The sequence below is a fragment of the Oryx dammah genome, unplaced genomic scaffold (genome assembly GCF_014754425.2).
Source record: "Oryx dammah isolate SB20612 unplaced genomic scaffold, SCBI_Odam_1.1 HiC_scaffold_28, whole genome shotgun sequence".
Taxonomy (NCBI): domain Eukaryota; kingdom Metazoa; phylum Chordata; class Mammalia; order Artiodactyla; family Bovidae; genus Oryx; species Oryx dammah.
The window spans coordinates 45,192,102-45,218,783 of record NW_024070212.1 but is presented as its reverse complement, the minus strand read 5'-3'; the positions used below and the strand labels follow the sequence as shown (position 1 = coordinate 45,218,783).

At 35.1% G+C, this 26,682-nt stretch overlaps 1 protein-coding gene and 1 non-coding gene across 5 annotated transcripts in view; one reads left to right on the top strand and one right to left on the bottom strand.

Moving 5' to 3' along the window:
- Positions 1 to 26,682, top strand: part of PTBP2 (polypyrimidine tract binding protein 2) — an 84,635-nt gene that overhangs the window by 27,493 nt on the left and 30,460 nt on the right. For all 4 annotated transcript variants that reach the window (XM_040232248.1, XM_040232249.1, XM_040232250.1 and 1 more), the window contains exons 4-7: positions 15,551 to 15,723; positions 16,674 to 16,817; positions 22,499 to 22,663; positions 22,754 to 22,864. In XM_040232248.1, coding sequence (XP_040088182.1) covers positions 15,551 to 15,723; positions 16,674 to 16,817; positions 22,499 to 22,663; positions 22,754 to 22,864 — 593 coding nt within the window. The remainder of the gene's footprint in view (positions 1 to 15,550; positions 15,724 to 16,673; positions 16,818 to 22,498; positions 22,664 to 22,753; positions 22,865 to 26,682) is intronic.
- On the bottom strand, positions 21,321 to 21,423 carry LOC120857110. The gene has a single exon (XR_005719588.1). It is a non-coding gene; the product is annotated as a U6 spliceosomal RNA (small nuclear RNA).

Below are 26,682 nucleotides of genomic sequence, written 5' to 3'. Positions count from 1 at the left end.
TTGTTCAGTTTCCAGAGAGAATGAAAGTATGTCTTTGGATGATCAGGCAGCCTAACATATGTGTCGTTGGAGTTTTCAGAGAGGGAGTAAAGAGAATGTTGCGAAATATGTATGTAATTGAAGCAGTAATAACTGAAAATGTCTAAAATGTGAAGAAAAATGCCAGGTAGGATAAGAAAAAAGAAACATTTTGTTGTTCAGTCACTAAGTCATGTCAGCCTCTTTGCGACCCCATGCACTGCATTACTCCAGGTATCCCTGTCTTTCACCATCTCCCAGAGTTTGCTCAAACTCATCTCCATTGAGTTGGTGATGCCGTCCAACTGTCTCATCCTCTGTCACCCCTTTCTTCTGCCCTCAGTCTTTCCCAGCATCAGAATCTTTTCCAATCAGTAGATTCTAGACATCAGGTGACCAGCATATTGGAGCTTCAACAAAGATGGATAGTTAAAAGCTAGTAGAAATTCGGAGGACTGACTCCTGTTTTCAAGTTATTGTAAACCCTAAAGTAATCAAAACAATATCATATTAAGGTAGAGGTACATAGATGAGTAGAACAGAATAGAGAGTCCAAGAAAAAAGCCACACAATTATGGACAGCTGGTTTTTGACAAAGGTACAAAGGCACTTCAGTAGAGGGGAAAAAAATAGATTTTTCAGCAGAGAGTTGTATAACAATAGGATATCCATATGCTGCCAACAACAGCAGGAGCAGCAAACTTCTTGGATCTACGTTTTGTTGTTTCGTTGTTAATTTGACTCCAAAAGCATGGTCTATGAGAGAACAAATGGGATTTGATCAGTTTTAAAAACTTAACGTTATTCAAAATACAGTTAAGAGAATGAAAAGACAAGCCATAAAGTGGCAGACATCTTTACAAAGCATGCAGTTGATAAAGGATTTTTATCCAGAATAAAAATTAAAGCTAAAGTGAGACAACATTGCCTATCTCTACAACAGCTAATATTTAAAAGAGTGACCATAGTAAGTGTTGAAAAGGATGTGAGGGTACTGTAACACTCATATACTGTTGTTGGGAATGTAAAATTTAGGACAGTTTTGGAAAACAATTTGGCAGTTTCTTAAAAACGTTAAACACTTACTGTATGATCCAACTTTGTTTCTTAGGTACTTAACCCAAGAAAAATGATAGCATATACTCATCACTCATGTAAATGTTTATAGTAGCTTTATTTGTAATATCTAAAGCCTAGAACAATCCAAGGGTCCATCAATGATGAATGGATAAATAAATGACTCTTTTGGCATTGAGTTTCATACATACAGTGAAATGCTGCTCAGCCATGTAGAGTGACCTGTTATTCTGTGAGCTTCCCTGGTGGCTCAGTGGTAAAGAACCCGCCTGCCAATACAGGAGGTGTGGGTTCCGTTCCTGGCTTGAGAAGATCCCCTGGAGAATGAAGTGGCAACCTACTCCAGTATTCTTGCTTGGGAAATCCCATGGACAGAGGAGCCTGGTGGGCTACAGTCTTTGGTGTTGCAAGAGAGTCGGACCCAACTTAGCAAGTAAACAACAACAAAGCAAAGGGCACGGGGTGGGGGGAAGGGTTTGTAAAGGACATAAGGAGTTTAGAGATGATGGATATGTATATTCTTTTATGCTGAAGGTTTCATAGATGTAAACATATGTCAAAACTTGTCAGACGATTGTAGCTTTATATGTAGCTTATTTTATGTGAATCATACCTCAGAAACACTGTTTAAAATGAAAAACCCATAGAGGAATTAAAATGGAATACTGTCAAATATTGCAAGAGAAGAACAACAGAACACTGGACAGTTAGAAAATTAATGGTTAGATATTAAACCCAGTCATAAATCTCTAAATGTAAATTGGCTAAACTAACATAGTCTTGTAGTAACCATTGGTTATATAAGGCTGTAGAGCATGTAGAATGTGACTGCTCTTAATTGATAAGTGAATGGGTGCGTGCTTCAGCGACTTAGTACTGAAAAAATAAGGATGTAAAATGACTCAAAAAATTGTAAAAGTACTGATTATATGTTGATGTGGTGGCTCAGATTGTAAAGAATCTGCCTGCAATGCAAGAGACCCAGGTTCGATCCCTGGGTTGGCAAGATCCCCTGGAGAAGGAAATGGCAAACCAATCCAGTGTACTTGCCTGGAGAATTCCATGGACAGAGAAAAGCAGCCTGGTGGGCTATAGTCCATGGGGTTGCAAAGAGTCAAACACGACTGAGTGATTAACACTTCACTTTCACAGTAATATTTCAGATATATTGGATTAAAATATATATTAAAGTTAATTTAACTTTTTTTAACTTCTCAGTATGGTTACTAGAAACTTAAAAGTATGTGACTTGTATATTTCTTTTGGATATTAGTGGTCTAAGAAGTTCAATTAAAAGACAAAGTCATACTGGATTAAAAAGTACTACCTAACTACACTGTCTACTGCTAAAGTCAGGTTAAAGTACAGAGACACAGGTTGGAAAATATTTCATGCAAATAGTAAACAGAGGAACGTTTGTGTAATTGTATTGACATCAGATGAATTAGAATTCAAGACAAGGAGTATTGGTTGTATTGATATAAAAAGACATATTTCTTAGTGTCAAAAGGGTCATTATATTGGAAAACTTTTAAGTTCCTTAATCTGTATATTAGTAATAACAGTTTCAAAGTACATTTTAAAAATGATAAAAAGCAGAGAAATCTACAATTTTAAATTTAAAACTGGACATTTTAATATTGTTCATAGTAATCAATAAGACAAATAAGTCTTAAAAAATACATAGATTTGAACAATGCTGTCGGCTCAGCTTAACTTACATTAATAAAACATGCGGTAACTGCAGAATAACTTTTTAAGCCAATATAGGATATTCAACATAATTTTAAAATAACTTACAGTAAATTTCAAATGATAGAAAGTTGTATCTGATTATCCTGTGATTTAACTATAAATAAAAAACAGTAAGAAATCTAGGTAAATTACCAAATATTTAGAAATTTCCATAATTCTGTACAGCACATGAATCATAGGATATTTCTGATTGAGTAAAAATGAAAACACAACAACATTCTATTTTCTTGGAATATAGAAGAAAATATAGAAATATTCCCCACACCACCTCCAAGAAGTGCCTGGGGGAAAATAGTTTTGTACCTATATTAGATACTTATCTCTTATCTACCTTTGTTGGCTCTATATTAAAAAAATAACGGTTTAAAATTCCTTTTGAGAAAGAAAAAGAAAACATAAATTACTTGTAGCAGTAGTGGAAGTGGAGGTATTACTATAGATCCTATACAGTGATCTATAGATCCTTGTTACAGGAAAATAAGACAGTATTACAGGCATCAGTAATGCCAATAAATTCAACAAATGAAATAGAGAATTTCCTTTATAAATCTAGTTTAAAAAACTGATATTTTAGATTACCTCTCTATATATTAATAGATAGTATTATAGGCATCAGTAATGCCAATAAATTCAACAAATGAACTAGACAGATTCCCTTACAAATCTAGTTTAAAAAACTGATATAATAGATTACCTCTTATATATTATTATAGATATAGGTTATCTTTATTATCAAAATTGAATTTTTAATTAAAGTGTTAGTCACTCAGTCGTCTCTGAGTCTTTGCTTTGTGACCCTGGACTATAGCCTGCCAGGCTCCTCTGTCCTTGGAATTCTCCAGGCAAGAGTACTGGAGTGGGTAGCTGTTCCCTTCCCCATGGGATCTTCCCAGCCCAGGGATCAAACCTGGGTTTCCTGCATTGAAGGCAGATTCTTTACTGTCTGAGCCACCAGGGAAGCCCTAAGCTATTCTTCACAAAGATTACTCAGGCAAAGGTGATTTCACTGGTCAGTGCTTTTCTCTTGAAGGTGGTTTTACTCAGGTATAGGTGGTTTCACTGTTGAATTGTATGAAATGTCAAAGAAAGAAATAATAGCCATCTTTTAACCATTTAGACAAAGAGAAGAATGCTCCTTAATTCACTTTATGAAGCTACTGAAATCAAAATCTAACAAAGATAATATAAGAAATACAGATTTCACACTAATACTTTTCATTTACATAAATGTGGACATTCTTCACAAGATACTAGCAAATCACATTCAGCAGTATGTAAAAGATAATTCATGATGACTAATTGAGATTTACCCCTTGATTGTAGGGTTTACCAGTGGCAAATGAACTCTACATAATCACAGTAATAGAATAACAGAGGGAAAAAAATCATCAGGTTAATAGAAGCAGAAAAAGCATTTGACAAAAAATACAGCATCTACTCATGATAAAAAGTTCTCAGAAAGCTAACAAGAAAAGGGAACTACAAGATACACAGAGGGATCTACTAAGAACCTACAACAAATTTCATTCATGATAATGGAACACTGAATATTTTCTTCTTAAAATTAGGAATGAAGTAAGGATGTGTCTTCCCAGACTATTTCTAGCTTTTACTTTCTTTAAGGCAAGTAAAATAAAAAGCAAAGTTTAGCAGGGAAGAAGTAAAACTGTCTTATTCATAGTCAACATGATTTTTAAAATAGAAAGTTCAAAGGAATCCAGGTGATTTTTTAGAACAGATACAGGATACAATTCAACATACAGAGATAGTTTTTTTGTGATAGTCTTAGCAAATTTTTGGAAAATGAACGTTTTAAAAATCCATGTACAGACACTTTAGAAAGAAAAAATATCAAAGAAGAAATTTAACAAAAAGTTGCATGTGTTATACTAAGGAGACTGAACTTTTTTAGAAAAGATTTGCACTTTAGAAAGGATGTTTGTTCTGTTTGTGTTTTGTTTTGTTTTTTAGGCAGAGGCCAATTGGAGATATCAAGGTCCTTAATTTTAGAGTCTGAGGAGTAGAATATGGAGAAAATGATGTATCAAGAAATCAGAAGAATTTCTGAGTTGGGAAGTAGACTTTGATAGAAGTATTAAGAGTTTTGGCCTGGAATCACTGGGTAATGGATAGTACAGTAGTTCCATTAACAAAAGGAACAAAGTAGAGAAAGTGATTTGATTTTGTTGAAAAGAAAGAACGATCTGTTAATTGTCTTCCTTTTTTTAAAGTATATTTAGAATAACAGTACTTTATGACTAAAGAATGAATCAAGTCTTTTTGTCATGATGGAATAAAGTTTCTTAAAGCCTGTTTTAACATAAGAAATTTATATGCATTCAGTTTATTTTACCTTTTCTGAACAAAGGAAACTTAAGTTTTAAATTTTTGTGTTTTTCCTAACATAGATGAGGGTAGGGTCTTTGTATACGCAGACAGATGCCAATTTGAGTCATTAAGACCTTTGAAAACCAGTAGCTGTATTTAGCTAGAAAAATAGACAGTTGTCATCCAAATGTCTCAAAAACAGACTTTACAGACAAATATTACTAGGACATTTTTATGATTGTCAGATGCAAAATAGTATTTCATTTTTATGTTCCAGCTTTTTCCATGTCTGTTCTGATTGACTTTATAGAATTCTTGTTTCCAGTAGCATCTCTCTGTAGCCTTTCCCTGTCTAGACTGTGTTCCTCTACAGCTATATTTCTGTCAAAGAAAAAAAGAATTTTAGAAGTGGGGGAAGTTAATGTTATTAGAAACTTAGTCTTGGGGAGATAATCTTAACTCAAAACTATTTTGTGTTAAACTAGTTCCTTTAGAAGTTAAACATTTCAAAGACACAGCTCTAATGGATTGGAATTGGATTTTATTGGAAGGAATATGTAATTATTTGAAAGTGGGGAGGAGGCTTGACAGTGGTAAGATAGGGTCTGTCTTGAGTCCATTTTATATAGGTATGGAAATGAGATACCTTTTTAAGTTAGGTATGTTTCTGCCAGTGCTGCTGTTAATCTGTAGTATTAGGATTTATTATTTTTGAAAGTATGACTTTTTATTTCATTACATTATGTGAATCATTTTACAGATTCTGTTACATGTTACTCAGAACTGTTTGAGATGTGTCTGTTTTAACTTTTATATACAGACGTTTTTGATATGATGTCATTTTATTTTATTGTAATGTTTTGAAAATATTCCAGCACATTGTTTCGGCTTGAATCTCTATGAGGGTCCTAACAACATGTCCTCCTGCATAGAGGTGATGAGAGCCTTCCTCTAATATAGTGTGCATGCTTGGTTGGTCAGTCGTTAGTCATGTCTGACTATTTGTGACCCTATGGAACGTAGCCTGCCAGGCTCCTCTGTCCTTGGGATTCTACAGGCAAGAATACCGGAGTGGGTTACCATTTGCTCTTTCAGGGTATCCTCCTGACCCAGGATTGAACCCACATTTCTCCTGTATTGGCAGGTGGATTCTTTACAACGGAGCCACCTGGGAATCCCCTTTGTTGTCCAGTCACTCAGTCATGTCCAGCTGTTTGCAGCATGCCAGTTTTCCCTGTCCTTCACCGACTTGCAGAGTTTGCTCAAACTCATGCCCATTGAGTTGGTGATAATCATCCAAGCATCTCATCCTCTGTCATCCCCTTCTTCTTTGCCAGCATTAGGGTCTTTTCTAATAAGTTGGCTCCTCGCATCAGGAATATTCATTGGAAGGACTGATTCTGAAGCCATAGTACTGGAGCTTCAGAATCAGTCCTTCCAATGAATATTCAGGATTGATTTCCTTTAGCATTGACTGGTTTTATCTCCTTGCAGTCCAAGGGACTCCCAGGAGCCTTCTCCAACATCACAATTCAAAAGCATGAATTCTTTGGTGCCCAGCCTTCTTTATGGTCCAACTCTCACATCCATACGTGACTCCTGGAAAAAAATCACATCCATAGCCTTGACAATAACGACCTTTGTCAGCAGAGTAATGTCTCTGCCTTTTAATACACTAAGCTTGTCATTGCTTTTCTTCCAAGGAACAAGCATCTTTTAATTTCATTGCTCCAGGCACCACCTGCATTGATGTTGGAGCCCAAAAAGATAAAGTCTGTCACTGTTTTCATTGTTTCCCCATTTATTTGCGATGAAGTGATAGGACCGGATGCCATGATCTTTGATTTTGAATGTTGAGTTTTAAGCCAGCTTTTTCACTCTTCATCAAGAGGCTCTTTTGTTCCTCCTCATTTTCTACCATATGGGTGGTGTCATCTGCATATCTGAGGTTATTGATATTTCTCCCTGCAATCTTGATTCCAGCTTGTGCTCCATCCAGCCCAGCATTTCTCATGATGTATTCTGCATATACGTTAAATAAACAGGGTGACAGTATACAGCATTGACATACTCCTTTGCCCAATTTTGAACCAGTCCGTTGTTCCATGTCTGGTTCTAACTGTTGCTTCTTGATCTGCATACAGGGTTTCCAGAGGCAGATAAAGTAGTCTGGTATTCCAGTCTAAGAATTTTCCACAGTTTGTTATGATCCACACAGCCAAAGCCTTTAGTGTCGTCAATGAAGCAGATGTTTTTCTAGAATTCTCTTGCTTTTTCTGTGATCCAAAGAATGTTGGCAGTTTGATCTCTGGTTCCTCTTGCCTTTTCTAAATCCAACTTGAACATCTGGAAGTTCTGGGTTCATGTACTGTTGAAGCCTAGCTTGGAGAATTTTGAGCATTACTTAGCTTGCATGTGAAATGAGTGCAATTGTGTGGTAGTTTGAACATTGTTTGGCACTGCCTTTCTTTGGGATTGGAGTGAAAACTGATCTTTTCTGGTCCTGTGGCTATTGCTGAGTTTTCCAAATTTGTTGGCACATTGAGTGCAGCACTTGCACAGCATCCTCTTTTAGGATGTGAAATAGCTCAGCTGGTATTCCATCACCTCCACTAGCTTTGTTCGTAGTAATGCTTCCTAAGGCCCACTTGACTTCGCACTCCAGGATGTCTGGCTCTAGGTGAGTGATCCCACCGTCGTGGTTATCTGGGTCATGAAAATCTTTCTTTGTATAGTTCTTGTGTGTATTCTTGCCGTCTCCTCTTAATATCTTCTGCTTCTGTTAGGTCCTTAATTGTGCCCATCTTTCCATGAAGTATTCTCTTGGTATCTCTGATTTTTTTGCAGAGATCTCTAGTCTTTCCCCTTCTGTTGTTTTCCTCTATTTCTTTGCATTGTTCACTTAGAAAGGCTTTCTTATCTCTCCTTGCTATTCTTTGGTACTTTGCATTTACATAGGTATATCTTCCCTTTTCTCCTTTGCCTTTCACTTCTATTCTTTTTTCAGCTATTTGTAAGGCCTCTTCAGATAAACATTTTGCCTTTTTGCATTTCTTTTTCTTGGGGAAGCCCCTAGCTGCCTATTATTTTCCAAGTCATGCATAAGTTACATTTGGCAGCTAGGCTGTGCAGCTACACAGAAATAGAGTTACAGGCAGGTTTTACAATAAACCTAGTAAGATTTTTTTTGACATCTGTTGGAATTAACTAACAGCTGAAAAGTATTCTCTATCAGTATACACCTACATTTCTGGTTAACTGTTCTTTGAAATTTATTTTCCCATGTAGGGATGGAAAGATAAGAAAGATAAGTATGATAATTTATTTTCCTTAGCTCAGAGTCTTTGTTTTTTTAAAGCTAGCAGCTTGTGTAACACTATGCTTTGCCTTGAAGTCTAACTAAAACTTTTAGTCATACAACTCAATACCAGAGAAATAAACAACCCAATGAAAAGTGGGAAAAAGACCTAAACAGACATTTCTCCAAAGAAGACATACAGATGGCTAACAAACACTTGAAAAGATGCTCAACATTGCTCATTATTAGAGAAATGCAAATCGAAAGTACAATGAGATATCACCTCACACCAGTCAGAATGGCTATCATCAAAAAATGTACAAAAAATAAATGCTGGAGAGGGTGTGGAGAAAAGGGAACGCTCCTGCACTATTTGTGGTAATGTAAATTGATACAGCCACTGTGGAATACGGTATGGAGATTCCTTAAAACACTAGGAATAAAAGCACCATATGACCCAGCAATCCCACTCCTAGGCATATACCATGAGGAAACAAAAATTGAAAGAGACACATGTATCCCATTGTTGATTGCAGCACTATTTCCAATAGCTAGAATATGGAAGTAACCTAGATGTTCATCGAGAGATGAATGAATAAAGAAGTTGTGGTACATATACACAATGGAATACTACTTGGCCATGACAAGGAACACATTTGAGTCAGTTCTAATGAGGTGGGATGAACCTAGAAACTATTATACAGCACAAAGTAAGTCAGAGAGAGATAAATATCTTATTGTAACACATATATACAGAATCTAGATAGTGATACTGAAGAATTTATGTACAGGGCAACAGTGGAGAAGTAAACATAGAGAATAATGGACATGGGGAGAGGGGAGCGGAGGGTGAGATGTATGGAAAGAGTTAACATGGAAACTTACACTACCCAATTGTAAGATAGCCAATGGGAATTTGCTGTATGGCTTAGGAAACTCAAATGGGCTCTGCACCAACCTAGAGGGATGGGATGCAGAGGGAGGTGGAAGGAAGTTACAAAAGGAGAGGATATATATGTATACACCTATGGCTGATTCATGTTGAGATTTGACAGGAAATAGCAAAATTCTGTAAAGCAATTATCCTTCAAAAAAAAATAATTAAAAAAATAAAACTATTTGGGAAAATAAATTTCAAACTATTTTTAGGATTAAAACTGCATTGCCTTTCAGTTATCATATTTGATAAACGAAGTTACTAGTGCTTTTTTATAAGTGCTTGTATCTGAAAGACTTGGAAAATGAAAATAAGAGTATACTTAAGTTTTGTTAAATAATTTTCACTGAACAGATGAAGTATGTTTTGAGATTTTGCACTTCAAGGTGGTATATACAGTTGGAAGTATACAATTAGAATATTGGTCATGAGTGAGATTAAAATAATGGGCATATAGAAAACTTTTTCCGGAGTGTTTATATGAGCAAGTAAGGATAGAAAGAACACGGAGACCAGAACAACTTGTGGCACTAGAACCATTTTGAGACATAAATGAGTTAGCAGAGGGGTCTGTGTGTGTGTGTGTGTGTGTGTGTGTATGCTTGCTTGTTGTGTGCACTCAGTCGTGTCCAACTTTTGCGACCCCATGGACTGTAGCCCTCCACGCTCCTCTATCCACAGAATTTTCCAGGCAAGAATACTGGAATGGATTGCCGTTTCCTACTCCAGGGGATCATCCTGACCCTGGTATCAAACCCAGTCTCTTGCACCTCCTATATTGGCAGGCAGATTCTGTACCACTGCACCATCTGGGAAGCAGCAGAGAGGTCCAGACAGGTCTCAAATGAATCAGGAATTAAGGAAACTGGACATGAGTATTGGGGTGCTGTGAGAAAAGAGATTTGGTAAGATGAGAGGGCCCATGGCTCTTTGACCACATATGGATTTAACAAATAACCCAGAATCTTGGTGAGACCTTTTTGTGTTAAAACTACAAGTATAAAAGCCACTAGAAAATAAACCGTGGAAAATTCTGAGACAGTTGGGAACACCAGACCCCTTGACCTGCCTCTTGAGAAATCTATATGCAGGTCAAGAAGCAACAGTTAGAACTGGACATGGAACAGCAGACTGGTTCCAAATACGAAAAGGAGCACATCAAGGCTGTATATTGTCACCCTGCTTATTTAACTTATATGCAGAGTACATCATGAGAAATGCTGGGCTGGATGAAGCACAAGTTGGAATCAAGATTGCTGGGAGAAATATCAATAACCTCAGATATGCAGACACCACCCTTATGGCAGAAAGCAAAGAAGAACTAAAGAGCCTCTTGATGAAAGTGAAAGAGGAGAGTGAAAAAGTTGGCTTAAAGCTCAACATTCAGAAAACTAAGATCATAGCATCCAGTCCCATCACTTCATGGGAATGAGATGGAGAAACAGTGGCTGACTTTATTTTTCTGGGCTCCAAAATCACGGCAGATGGTGACTGCAGCCATGAAATTAAAAGACGCTTACTCCTTGGAAGACAAGTTATGACCAACCTAGACAGCATATTAAGAAGCAGGGACATTACTTTGCCAGCAAAGGTCTGTCTAGTCAAAGATACGTTTTTTCCATTAGTCATGTATGGATGTGAGAGCTGGACCATAAAGAAAGCTGAGCACAGAAGAATTGACGCTTTTGAACTGTGGTGTTGGAGAAGACTCTTGAGAGTCCCTTGGACTGCAAGGAGATCCAACCAGTCCATCCTGAAGGAAATCAGTCCTGAATATTCATTGGAAGGACTGATGTTAAGACTGAAACTCCAATACTTTGGCCACGTGATGGGAAGAACTGACTCATTGGAAAAGACCCTGGTGCTGGGAAAGATCAAAGGCGGGACGAGAAGGAGATGACAGAGGATGAGATGATTGGATGGCATCACCAAGTCAATGGACATGAGTTTGAGTAAACTCCGGGAGTTGGTGATGGACCAGGAAGGTTAGCATGCTGCAGTCCATGGTGTCGCAGTGTGACTGAACTGAACCGAGAAAACAAAAATCAGTCAAAGAGAAAAAAAGATGGGCTGGGACTGATCAAAAGTGAAGATGTTCACTAGAACTGAGGTAGAAAACTTTGTAATTTATTTTGGAATGTTCAGTTAGAAACACTGTCTATGTCTTGTTTTTAATTTGTGAGTAGAACATCCTCACTAAGCTTTTGCTTTTTAAAATGGCATATATGGGAACTAGTATAATTCAAGACTTCTACAATTTATGTGCAGCTTATCCATATCTGTTTTGCATAAATTCTTAAAATTTGTTTTTATTATTATTGTTTTTACACACCCAAACCAAAAGTTTTGGCATTTATATGGGATTATCAAGGAAAAGGATTGTGGAAAGAAGTCCAAATTAAACTGGGGACCACTCAGTTGTGCCTTTTTCTTTTTCCAGGGTTGGAGTACTTTTATATATGAAAGTTAGCTGTTATTTTTAAAGAAATTTTCATGTCTCAGTTTTACATTCTCATAGTAATTAAGACTTTCATGATATTTTGCACTAAAATATGAATATGTGAAAGTCACCCTTTATGAAGTTATTAGCTAAGAGGAGTTTCAGGTAATGCAAAGAGTCTACATGTTGTTAGTTACATGGCATTTGGAAGAAAAGAACAAATATTCTCTAGCCATTATATGTTACATGAAGTTTGTCTTTAGAGTCTTCCAGTGGTATAGTGGGTTGAAAGCACAGACTTCAGAGTTACACTCTTCAGTTTTAATTCTTTTTCTGCCATTTCCTGTCTTTACCACTTTCGTAACTTCCTGGCCTTGAGCAACTTTAGAAGCTCTCGTTTATAAATAGGATTGATAGGTCATAAAAGCAATGTTAGAATTATGAAGTGCCTGGCCTGTACATTGCTTTCAGTGAATGTTAAATATAAATGCAAATTTTTTATAAATCTTAAAAAAAAACCCAAAACCAAGTTGTCCTCTTCTTTGCCTGTGAAAGCTGTCCCATCTACTAAACTTTATTTTTCAGTTGTTTTACTTACTCTCTACTGTCCAGAAATCATGCAACACAAAATCAAACAGTAAACTCTTCTATTCTTTTAATAATAGGTTTAGGCAGGCTTTTGCCTTTGAGAAATTATATTCAAAGAATTGTTTGATAAAGGAAGAGGTTTTCTCTCTCTGTGTGTGTAGTGATGGGTAGTATTTTTATTCTGATGTTTTTCCTTTGCTTTTTCCTGAAGGAAAAAAAGGCTAAATTAAGAGAAATAGAAGTTGAGTTTCCTGATACTATAACGTATAACTCATGTGACTGTAGGTTGGCCTGTGAAGTATTCATTCTTGTTATTCAAATGAATGTACAAGAACACAATCTCTAGAAGAATATGCATTTGTTTTGTCAGTTGTATGTTTTATGGTGTATGTATATTTTTTGATTCCCTGATTTAACTTATATTATCAGTTAAACAGATCCTATGATATTGTGAGATGCTACAAAATAAATTCAGCCTGTTCCTGATAAGTTCAGGTGCTTGTTCAGGAACAAGTCTTCCTTATTTATGATAGGAGGTGTGGAGAGCTTTTTGTAGTTTTTCCCATTTCTGGAGTGATGAAGAGCTAGCCAGCAAGATTTTTCTGGTAATATATAGTAGTAAGTATCTGGAAAAATATCTATTTCTGTTTTATTGACTATGCCAAAGCCTTTGACTGTGTGGATCACAAACTGGAAAATTCTGAAAGAGATGGGAATACCAGACCACCTGACCTGCCTCTTGAGAAACCTATATGCAGGTCAGGAAGCAACACTTAGAACTGGACACGGAACAACAGACTGGTTCCCAATAGGAGAAGGAGTCTGTCAAGGCTGCATATTGTCACCCTGCTTATTTAACTTATATGCAGAGTACATCATGAGAAATGCTGGGCTGGAAGAAGCACAAGCTGTAATCAAGATTGCCAGGAGAAATATCAATAACCTCAGATATGCAGATGACACCACCCCTATGGCAGAAAGTGAAGAGGAACTAAAAAGCCTCATGATGAAAGTGAAAGTGGAAAGTGAAAAAGTTGGCTTAAAGCTCAACATTCAGAAAACTAAGATCATGGCATCTAGCCCCATCACTTCATGGGAAGTAGTTGGGGAAACAGAAACAGTGTCAGACTTTATTTTGGGGGCTCCAAAATCACTGAAGATGGTGATTGCAGCCATGAAATTAAAAGACGCTTACTCTTTGGAAGGAGGGTTATGACCAACCTAGATAGCATATTGAAAAGCAGAGACATTACTTTGCCAACAAAGGTCTGTCTAGTCAAGGCTATGGTTTTTCCAGTGGTCATATATGGATGTGAGAGTTGGACTGTGAAGAAAGCTGAGCGCCGAAGAATTGATGCTTTTGAACTGTGGTGTTGGAGAAGACTCTTTGAGAGTTCCTTGGACTGCAAGGAGATCCAACCAGTCCATTCTAAAGGAGATCAGTCCTGGGATTTCTTTCGAAGGAATGATACTAAAGCTGAAACGCCAGTACTTTGGCCACCTCATGTGAAGAGTTGACTCATTGGGAAAGACTCTGATGCTCGAGCTATTGGGGGCAGGAGGAGAAGGGGACGACAGAGGATGAGATGGCTGGGTGGCATCACTGACTCGATGGACATGAGTTTGAATGAACTCTGGGAGTTGATGATGGACAGGGAGGCCTGGCGTGCTGTGATTCATGGGGTCGCAAAGAGTCGGACACGACTGAGCAACTGAACTGAACTGACTGAAGTAGAACTTACTAGTTTTCAGTTCAAAGTCAACCTACGCAATTTTTAAATGCATTGGCTGTATAAACTTGAATGCAACTCTTAAACTGTGACTTAATTGACACTTCAAGTTGTATGATATATCAGATGAGTTCACATATCTCTGATCATTCAGTAAAATCACTACAGTATCACCCTCTTCCAATCCTCTGTTATGTTACTTTTAATTTCATTACTGTGCTTTACTTTCTCCATAACACTACCACTCTAGAACTTATCTAGTTCATGTACTAGGTAGGCCATCTGTCTCACTAGAACATCAGGGCTCTTCCTGCTTGCTGTCATTGATGTACTCCAGAATCTAAAATGTCAGACATTTTCTTGATACTCAGTAACTGTTTAAAGAGTTGTTGTTTGAATAAATTTTAAGGACACTTTTAGAAGATCAAGATAGTCTTAGTTTTATTGTATTGAGTGTTTGGGGGTATGTACTGTGAAGTACCAAAATTTGTATACAAAAATGGAGTATACATGTATATTTCTCTCTGTGTAAGAGTTTTTCGTTTTAATAGATTCTTAGAACTATCCTTGAGTCAGGTGATGTTCTGTTTATTGCATCTTTCATAAGTTTTATGTTTTTTTTTTTGTTTTTTGTGTTTTGGTATAGTTTTCATATTTTAAATTAGTACTAGATAAATTAAATAGTATCTTTTCAGTTTTTTTAAGGTTCTGGTCAAAGTTCTTTTTCTTTATACAAATTAAAACTTGTATAGAATAAAGGTAGGCAACTAATTTGTTGTTCAAATATATCACTCTAAAGCTCAGAGTAACAGAAAAGATAATCAAGTCCATATAGTAGGTAGATGTTGACAGTGATAAAATATTTAGGTAGAGCAATATAAACCATACTGTGGGTTGACTGCATAATAATTTTTAAAGCATTGTCTGATTCCATTTTTTAGTACATTTTCCAATTTGAGCAGTTTAGAATTTTCAGGTAAAATATAGTGTCCCTAATTTTTGCTAAGTCAAAATTTTCACTGTTTTTGTATATTCCTTAGTCTGTTAAGATGATTGAATTGTAAGATAATTGTTTTGTATAGCCACTGACCATTTCTTTATGAAATTTCATTTTAATGTTTTTGATTGTCACTTGTTCCTCTACATATGCTATCCAGAAATGTCTCTACCCAATAATAATCTTAATTGATGAGATCATTTGGTAGTAATTGGTGGATGTGAGTTTTTTCCATTACTCTGAAAACCATGTTTTTAAATTTTTAGGAAGTATCACAAGTATGCTCAGCTATGTTTTTAAGTTCTCGATTGAAGTTTGTTTTGTGATTTTTTTTTTTTAATGCACGTAAGATAAACAAAACTGTTTCTTTACTTTCTTTCAGCCAATGGTAATGATAGTAAAAAATTCAAAGGAGAAGATAAAATGGATGGTGCTCCTTCTCGTGTACTTCATATTCGAAAATTGCCTGGTGAAGTGACAGAAACTGAAGTTATTGCTTTAGGCTTACCTTTTGGTAAGGTGACCAACATCCTTATGCTGAAAGGAAAAAATCAGGTATACTTATTTCTGGACTTAGAAAATGTTAAGCTCCAAACTATCCAGCAAGTGTGATTTAGCTGTGGCCTGATGAAATGATAGTTTATATTATTATACATAGTAGGTTACTTTTCTTAAGGAACATGACAGAAGTTTTACTCTGACTTTTCCTGGTAGCTGTGTATAAGAAATTAATGCTAGGGAATTAAAATGAGTAAGTCACTATAGTTTTCAAATTTTGCTTTGTAAATTCACTTTAGGACTGTAGCTAAACTATTGTTCAAGGAGATTGTGGGAAATACAGATGAAATACTTTTTTTGTTGTGGCTTTGCTCTTTGTAATATCAGAAATCAGTAGGGACATTAGTATCATCTTACCTTTTAAGCTTATCCCAGGGAAATATTTATCTGATAGCATTAGAAAAAAATAGTTATTAGTCCCAGATATTCTGTGCTGAATAGATAGATCTGTAGCAGTAGGGTCCAGGTGTATTAAAAATCAAATTTTGTTTTAAAGTTCTTAATACCGTTTAGAAGAATTTAGAGAAATTTAATGCTCTCTTAAATATAGTTAATATCACTAATAAGATGGCATTTAATTTTTTCCTTCTACTAGATTATAAATGCTTTAAAAATGACTTGGAGATCTCATGTTTTCTAGGTTAGGCATGGTAAAATTCTGGTTCTAGAAAATGTTTGGATTTTATTTTCTCTAGCCCTTTTTGGAGGAGTTACATTTGTAATGTATGGAAATCAGAGGTGGAAGGCAGAAATACTGTGTATGCTAAGAGCTTTCTACTGAGGTTAGCTTTAATTGTATTTCTAAGCTTCAATAAGGATTTCTGATTCTACCTATTAGGGCAATTCTCAATAGTGATTTTTTTAATGAGCCCAATAGATTACACAGATATTGAAGTTTATTTGAACTTAATTCATAGTATTATAATTTTTGCTATTTAAATTTTCAGGCATTTTTGGAACTAGCAACAGAGGAAGCAGCTATTACCATGGTTAATTACTATTCTGCTGTGACACCTCACCTTCGTAACCAACCGATTTATATCCAGTACTCCAATCACAAGGAACTAAAAACAGATAATACATTAAACCAAGTAAGTATGTGTAGGTTTATAAACAAAATGTCCTAGAGCATATTAAGACTCATATTAGGAGAAAATTTTTAACCATTGAGAAGATTTTTGTATGATCTTATTAATTTTTTGTTGTTGCTATATTTTCTTGCAGTATGTCTCTAAGTATTAAACATTATGTTACTTTACAGAACATATGTGCAGTCTTTTATTTTCATATTTTAAATTAGTACTAGATAAATTAAATAGTATCTTTTCAGTTTTTTTAAGGTTCTGGTCAAAGTTCTTTTTCTTTATACAAATTAAAACTTGTATAGAAACTGTCTGAGGTAGGACTTAACTATAAACTCTTTATACAACTTTGATTAGATTTAATGTGTGAAATTCAGTACCTTTGGTTATTTGACGTTTTATAGGTTTTAATTTCTTATGGATAAATTCCTATTAAAGATGAATTAATGATTTTCCTGGAGGGAAATATAAGAATTGAGACTATATGAATGTGTTGATCTTTTAAAAATGCAAGGTAGAATTTTCTAGTTATATAAAATTAATGTTTCTTTCAAAAAGTATCATAGAAAAGTGGATTTAGATATAAACAGGATTGCAGTAAACAGTGATATAGAAACTTTAGCTCTTTTAATGTAGCTTTTAGCTAATTATATCTGTCTTAGTAAAATATAAAACTGTGTCTGGCTCTTGCCTTAGCAAGTGGAAAATAATCCTCACAAAATTTAACCTTTGTAAAAAATAACTTAAGATCATTTTGATAATATATGAACAATAAGCTTGTAAAACTTTTTGCCTAAAAGATAAGGCTAAGATTTCAGTGTTTTTTTTTAAGTTTGGTAATTTTCATTACTTTTGAACCAGAAGTTGTACTTCGTACAGTTTATCAAAAGAAAATACCTATTCTCTATTCTTTTTACTTAAAGTGGCATTTAATATCCCAGTTGGGTTTAACATACTAATATTTTCAGTAAAGTAATTAGTGAATACATTCTCATTTTAAAAGATTGAAATGAAAAGGATGGGAAAGGACAAAGATAAGGCATCTATAGATAGATGTCTGTGGTGGGGTGTGGAGGGGGGCTTGTAATTTCAAATAGATAACCAGTGGAAGCCTGATTGACAAGTGACATTTGAGTAACAAACCTCAGAGATTAAAGAGTAAAACACTTATTACAGTTTTGATTATTTTTGACATAGGAAATAATCAGTGCAATGTTCCAGTGTTCCTTCTGTTGAAAAAAAGGTTACAGCCATATTTTTGACTTACAAAAGTTCTTCTTTGATAGCCTTTTTTGTATTACAACTGGTCATTGTTTATGGATACTAATTAATGGTATTTTTAAACACTCCGCTATCTTTTACTTTCCTTAGTATTAGCTGTATGTTTAACTTGCTCTCTTTCTTCATCCCACCCACTCTCATTGCCTGTTTTATATTTCAGAATGGACAGTTAGGTTTTATTGAACTTTACATGCTTTCCTCTAGAGTAAAGTAATGAGTTGGATACTGAGCTGGGATCCCCCCAAATGCCAAAGAGGTCTTTACTTTGGCCTTTAAAACCCTCTTTAGAGTTTCTGTTCTTTTAAGGGGGTGTTTAGTTGTTGATTTTGTTTTTATTAAGTTGGTTGATGGTGAGGAGGAAGAAGAGTTTAGCTGTTTGTTAGCCAGGCTTTCTGTTAATCCTTTTATTTTCACATTCCATTTTACCTCCTTCTGTGTACCTGCCAGTTTCTAATTTGATTCCTATGGCTGCTACCGGTGCAAATGCTGTTTGCTATATGTTCACTGTGTCTTCAGTCCATGCAGTTTGTGTGTTCCAGGAATATGATAAAATTATTCTTGGCCAGTGATGACCTCTCTTCAGTGTCTGCATTTTCCATTTTGTATTTATTTATAGGCATTTTAATAGTGTTTTATAACAAAAGAGAGACGAATGTGTACATCAACCATGAATTCTACAACCTTTTATCAAGTTGCAAGTCCTGTGAATTCATTCTTCTCAATATCTGCCCAGTTTTCATTTCTTTTTTCTACTTCAGTTGCTTAGACACAGCCATTTCTTAGTTATATAATAATCTTACCTAATAACTCTCTTGAAGTGAAGTGAATTTGCTCAGTTGTGTCCGACTCTTTGGTGACCCCATGGACTTTAACCTACCAGGCTCCTCCGTCCATCGGATTTTCCAAGCAAGATTACTGGAGTGGTTGCCATTTCCTTCTCCAGGGGATCTTCCCAACCCAGGGATCAAACCCAGGTCTCCTGCATTGTAGGCAGACGCTTTACCGTCTGAGCCACTAGGGAAGTTGGTAACTCTCTTACCGATCTTTAATTTTTGTCTTGAATACTTTCTCCCTAGTACAAATGTGTGTCTCTCTTTCTAAAATGCACAGATCTAACTTGCTCCCCTGCAGCAATTTCTTTTCATGTTCAGGATAAAGGCCCTGTCTGAGATGACTACTGTTTCTGTCTGTGGCTGCTCCCCCCTACATTTTCCTGTGCTTCTATCTCAATAGTAATGATAGATCCTATAACTTGGCATACCTTCTCTTATTTTGTCTTTGGAGTCCACTGTTTCTGTGATGTAACTTTTGCCTGAAATATTGTGGCCTGCCTATGTTTGTGTCAAGTTTCCATCCTACACTTCATATGACCAGTTGTTAGACATCTTCAAGTTTCCGTAAGCCAGTTTCCTTGAAAGCCATCCTCTGATCTACAAAGTGGATTAGATTTGGATTAAGAACCTTTAATGCAGTTTAAAATCACTGTGAGATATTGCCATGTGCTACCGTATTGGATACAATGAGGTAATTCCAAGTGTTGAAACAAATGTAGAAAAGCTTAAACTCTTATAAATAAGTGATGGGAATGTAAGTTGGTAGAATAGTTTTTAAAATCTTCATTTATCTGCTAAAGCTGAGCATATTCCTGTTCTTTGACTTAGTAATTTTACTAGTCACATATCTGAGAAAATTTATATATATGTGCATCAAAAGATATGTATGGGAAAGTTCATCACACACTATATGTAATTACCCAAGGCTGGAAATGATCTAAATGTTGAGCAGCAGTAGAATGTGTTGTGGTATATTTATTTGTTGGAATACTCTGTGGCAAACCATTTATATAACTGGGAGAAAACGTGTGTGGCTTTTGGAGTGTTGGTAATGTTCTGTTCTTTATCTCAATAGTGCTTTCACAGATATGGTTTATTTGATATTTTATTGAGCTTTGTATACTCATGATTTGTGTCCTTTTATGTGTATGATTGTTTCAGTACAAAGTTTAATTAAAATCTAGATTGGCAGGTCACTTCTGCTCCATGAATATTTTTAAAACATGTATGAAACATGAATGAAGTTATTTGTTAATGATAATAGAGAACATAATTGTTAAAGTAAAAAAAGGAAGATGTAGAGAGTGAATATAGTATTGGAAAGAAAAATATGCAGTAGATAAGTATTTATATGCTTGTATGGAGTATATATATATATATACACACATGCTTGAATATGTAGGTGCTCTCTCTGGAAGAATACCCAAGATTATCGTGAGGGTTCGTAGGGGAAAGTATACAGGATGAGTGAGTTGCAGAGGAAAGTTAACTTTTTATACTGTTTGGATAGTACACCATGATCATGTGATTCCTGTTTAGAAAGGTATTCAATTATTTGATTCGATCATTTGAAATAGCAGCAGCAGAGTTGTTCTAAGTTGTGATATTTCCATGATTATTATAATAAATGTATGTAGACATGTTCACTTGGAGAAGGCAATGGCACCCCACTCCAGTACTCTTGCCTGGGAAATCCCATGGACGGAGGAGCCTGGTAGGCTACAGCCCATTGGGTTGTGAAGAGTCAGACACAACTGAGTGACTTCACTTTGACTTTTCACTTTCATGCACTGGAGAAGGAAATGGCAACCCATTCTAGTATTCTTGCTTGGATAATCCCAGGGACGGGAGCCTGGTGGGCTGCCATCTATGGGGTCACATAGAGTCGGACACAACTGACGTGACTTAGCAGCAGCAGCAGACATGTTCACTAATGAAGAAAGTGATATTGCAATGAGCTACTTAAAATACTTTATTTAAATTTGTATTGGACTAAATATGTTCAAATATTAACAAACATTGTTCTAGAAATACTTTCATCCCTCTTTTATAATAGCTATAATAGTTGTGTAAATGTGTCCATGGTATTAAATATTTATATATTTCAAAATGTTGGATTTTAGTCACTTTAGCTAACATAAATTTATAGGTCATGTTTTATTTAATTATCATTTAGATGATGAAGTTTGACTAGATGAGTGTGTGATCTCTTTGAGATTATACTATGTGATTTCCTAGCTATGGTATATATTATTTCAGTGAAATGAGCATCCCCTCACCTTTGTTGAGATATAATAGACATATACATTGTGTAAGTTTTAAGATACACAACTTATTTATTTGATTTATTTATGTTTTGCAAAATGATTACCAACACCACTTTAGCTAACAGGTCCAGAAAAAAAGGTGACACTTCATGAATTTGGGGGTCATATTTGCATACGACCATGCTAAACTCTGTATTGTTTCAATATTGGTATGTGTGCTGCTAAAGGGAGCACTGATCCTTCCTTATACATAAGTGTTCTTATTCCTCTGTGTTTGTCTTCCTTTTCATTTATCACTGTGCTTTGTTTATATATATGCCTATTCATCTGCCAGTACAACTTCTTCAAAGTATAACGCAGCATAGAGGTGTTAGTTACTATTATATTTAACAGTTATTTGCCTATATAAAGGTTTTTTGACCCCCAGATAAGGTAGAAAACAATTACTTCCTTATCAGTGAATCTGTCAGAGAAATAATAGAAAAGACATAATGGTAATAAAGGCAGTCTTTTTGGAGCATCTAACATAGATTTAGTTGACATATTTCCTAAAAATACTGTATTTTCTCAATTCCATGTGTATTTTTTTCACTTTTTAAAATCTCACAAGATGTGTCTTATAAGTTGATCTGTCATGGTTCAATTAGCAATATCTTATTAGTTCTACATAAAAGGATAGTGCATTTTACCATTAATGATATATTAGAAATAATAACATGGATGGAAAAGATTATTTATCTTGAAGTATTCCGGAAAATTTTATGGCTGTGTACTGTGGTATACATCAGTTTCTGTTGTAAAAATTTTGGTTTCAAAAGTTACACTAGTATCAAAAAAAAATTTGTATCTGAATGTTTCTCTTTTAGGATTTATTAGAAATAATAAGCTTTATAGGAGTTCTTTTGGATAATCTAGTAATTTCCTTTTAAGGTTTGCTATTTGCCTTTTTTATGGAATGAATAATGTTAAAGTTTCATTGTTCTGTAAAAGTTTCTGTTTAAAACATTTTCTGAATCTGTCAGACTACATCATGTTGTTTTGAGAATAAATTATGTGGCATATCTATCTTGTTCAGCATTGGTCCCAAACCCTCAATAACTGTTTTGAGGTAAATACTAGTATGATACTTGAATTGTAAACAAACAATATGTGGCTTATGGCAGGTGCTTAAAAGTGTATTCACTGAGTGAGTGTTAAGTTTTTTTTAATCCGTATGTGTTCTAGAAAAGAATTTAATACTGTAGCATGTAGCAAAGTATAAGTGAATATACCAGGAATGTTTCTAAAGTGCTTATGTTTTGATTTTTAGCGTGCTCAAGCAGTTCTTCAAGCTGTGACTGCTGTCCAGACAGCAAATACTCCTCTTAGTGGCACCACAGTTAGTGAGAGTGCAGTGACTCCAGCCCAGAGTCCAGTGCTTAGAATAATTATTGACAATATGTATTATCCTGTAACACTTGATGTTCTTCACCAAGTAAGTGTAATTTAATTTCCATTTTATCTATAAAATGGAGAAATATTAATACAGTAGATATAATTTGTTTTGATTTTAATATTTTAACAGATATTTTCTAAGTTTGGTGCTGTATTGAAGATAATCACATTTACAAAAAATAACCAGTTTCAAGCTCTTCTCCAATATGGCGATCCAGTAAATGCTCAGCAAGCAAAACTAGTAAGTCTGGGTTTTTTTGAGAGCAATAGTTTTCAGTGGCAGATATATATACACACACATATGTATGTAATTAATATCATTAATACGATTTATTATTGTTTTATATATTATTAATATTATGTCAGTAACTAATACTGACATAACTTAGCAGTACCATATAGCATTTTAGATGACACAGATTAGTGTCATAGAGATAGTATTAGAAAGTTTAGTGTTTGTGATAAAAAGAAATGCTTATTTTTAACAATTGTCATATTTGTAGTTATGTGTAATATAGGCTTATATTCTGCATTTTTGTTTTATTTAGGTCCAAATGCTTTGTGCTCTTGAGGATATAGCAGGATTATATTATGCATGCATACCTATATAAGATTTTACATTTTCCAGTGGGAGTTTCAAAGTACTTAATTAGCTGTAAGGTACTTTGGCTGAAATATATTAGTACTCATGTGGCTCAAATGCTGTGATAAGCTCTCAGTTGATTTCCAGTATTCTTTTTAAGTATTTTTTTTAAAGATAGGTTTTTTCAATATGCTCTTGGTCTCCTTTTTATTTCAATCACTTACGTTTTTGTTCTTATATATGGAGGGTAAGAAACTATTCAAAGCAGTAAAATTTACTCATGTCACAGCTACCTTTGAAAACTGCATACCAGTCTTTGCCTTATTTAAATCTTCCTTTGTCTCTTTAACTTCATGTGCTGTAGTATAATATTGTTATTTTTATTCCACTCTTACAAAATTAAATATTAAGTGTGTGTAAAGTGTTAGTCACTTAGTCATGTCCGACTGTTTGCAACCCCATGGATTATAATAGCCTGCCCCAGGCTTCTCTGTCCATGGAATTCTCCTGGCAAGAATACTGGAGTGGTTAAACCTTTAAATTAGCGGTCTGTGCTTAAAATTGTCTTACTACCTCTTTTTTCTGTCTTTCACTCTTTTACTTTCAGACTGATTATGGTGCATTACTTCAGTGCTTCCTCCAGATCAAGATAGCTTGTTTGAAACCAGGCCATTTTTAACTACTGTTTGATTTCCATTCTTAGAATCTCATTTGGGAAGCAGAAGTAGCTTCAGGTAGCAGAAAGACTTTACTAGTAACAATAGCATAATTGAAATGATTTACCAAGTACTATTATCTCATTCTTTTTCTGACAACTCTGTATTGTAAACTGAACAGGAATTTTTCCTGTTAGCAGATGCTAAGATTCAAAGAGGTAAATGATTTATAATGTACACATCTGTAAAGTAGACATTTTTTCAGTCTACTCTTCTCCAGTATATTTCTTTCTACTCAGTGGTTCCAATTGCATGATCTAATCATATCTCCCTTTTCAGGAATAAATTAGCAATTATAGGGTTATTTTTTCAAAAATAATTATCTTTCCTAACATGCTTCAGCCCTCCAACTTTGGAGATACTTTATATTTAAAGAGATACCAAAATAATTGTGGTATGAGGTTTGCTTAATAGCAGACAATCTAGAAGCCATGTTCTTGATGGCATTTTTCACAACTTCAAACAAATTTAAATATAGTGCACATTTTTCTTAAGGTGAAGTATTTTCTGTCATTCCCTTCTGAACCAGAGGAAGACTGTTTAGTAAAGGACCAGTGAAATGGAATTTGTTTCAAAATTGTACCTCATTTGGGCTATGTGATGGGGAAAGTAGTTTATATATATTTTTCAATATTTAATAGGTTTTCATTTAACCAATCTTCTGCATAGAAAATAAGCATTAAACTACCGGCATTTGTGAATGTTTATATACACTCAGGTCTTCTCTACAAAAATCTACAAAGAGATAATTACTTTGTTAAGCTTTTATTCTGGTATCTGAGCTCACTATATTTCACTTATTGGTGAAGAAAAAAAGGAATATATTTTCTAATCTTGCTTGTCCCATTATCTTGTAATCCAGACTCCTTTTAAAACCTATACTTTTGATGACTCTAGTATTTTTTCTTCATACCTTATCTGGACTGTTGAGTATAGCCAGAGAATATCACATAATCTAACCAGTTGATACCAGTTTAAACTCATCAGCATTAACTACAAATAGGCCCTCTACTCTGCTTGCAAAATCTTACCACGTTTCTTCAGTCAGCATGTTCTCCCGTTTTCCACAGTTGTCTGTATCGGATAGAAATTTGTCTTTCTACCAAGTCGCTTTTCACTCTTACGACCTTGCCTACTGCTTCTCAGAAAAAAATAGAAACTATCAGATGGAAACTCTTATCAGCTTTTCTCACAAAATATACTTATACCCACACATTTCTTTCTTCTAGATATAAGGCATAGATATTTCTAAGACCAGTAAACACCAAATACCACCCTCTTCTGCCTCTTAGGAGTCTTTGTACTTTTATCTCCCCTTTCGCTACTTATTGTAATTTGGTTTCAGCACCCATTTACTCAACAGATTCTCCCCAGTGTCACCAGGGATCACTGGAGTAGCTAAATCTCAACAGAATTGTTCAGTCCTTATCTTACCTAACCTCTAGGTAACTTTTGACACTGAATCTGTCTTTCCCTTTCTTAAAATCCTTTTTTTTCCTGGTCTTTAACACTTCTCACCTAGATATATCCCACCTCTCTGTTCATTATTTGTTATATCCCTCCCCTTCTTCTAGGGGGACCTCACCTGTTATACACAGCTTAGTTACACTTTGTGATTCTGACAGTACTCACATACCTTTATTTCTAGGTCACACATCTTCTAAGAGACCCAGACTGGGACTGTGGAGCACCTTCAAACTTAGTGTGTTCAATTAAACTCCTGTCAACCCCACCACCACCACCAAAAATACTAAAATCTGCGTTTCGTATACCTTTCTCTAGGTATTGATCAGGTCAAAGTATCATCAATCTAAGAAACAAGACAGAAAACATTGACTCTTCCTTTCTTCCTCCTCCTTTCAGCCTATCACCAAATCTTACTAATTTTAGATCCTAAATTTCTGTTCAGTCTATCCTTTTGTCTCCAACTCTTTTTGTCATCACCGTAGTCTAACCTAGTGTTTTTCAAAGTGCTAGTCTCCAATGCTATTAGAAGCTTGTGCCAACATACAAATTAGTTTACTTTTAGCTATAGTTTGTTTAGTGTCAATATTGATCCTAAATTCTGATACAAACTTCTCTTCATGCAAGGTGAACTGGGCTGCAAGTCCATGAACCAAAGTTTGAGTAGCACTGATCTAAACCATCAAGCCATCTCTTAAATCTGTGCCTCATTGGCCTTCTAGTCTAAATCCAACACTTTGTTTTAAGAATGATCTCAACTTAAAGTCATATTTCTTCCTTTCTCTGTACCTTTCAATGACTGATTTTTGTCCTTGGTATAAAAATGCTCTTTCTTTAACATAGCTTATAAAAACTAAATCTTGCCTCTCCAGTCTCATCTTATATCTCTGTAACCATATTGGGCTTTTTTTTTTTTTTTAATGTTTTTTTTTATTGTGGTAAAAGTCATATAATATAAAAAATACTATTTTAACCATATTTAACTGTACAGTTCAGTGGCACTAAGCACATTCATTGTTGTTCAACTTTCACCATCATCCATGTCCTGAATTTTCCACGTTCCTAAACTGAAATTCTGTCTCCATTAAACACTTAACTCTCCAGTCCCCCTCCCCAACTTCACTCCCAGTCCCCTGGCATCTACTAGTGTACTTTCTGACTATGAATTGGAGTATTCTAGGTATCTCATGAATGGAATCAAACAGTATTTGTCTGCACCTAATGTGTATTGGACTTCTTTAAATTCTTGTGTATGCTGTATATTCTCTGATCTCATAGGCTTACAACTTGCTATAT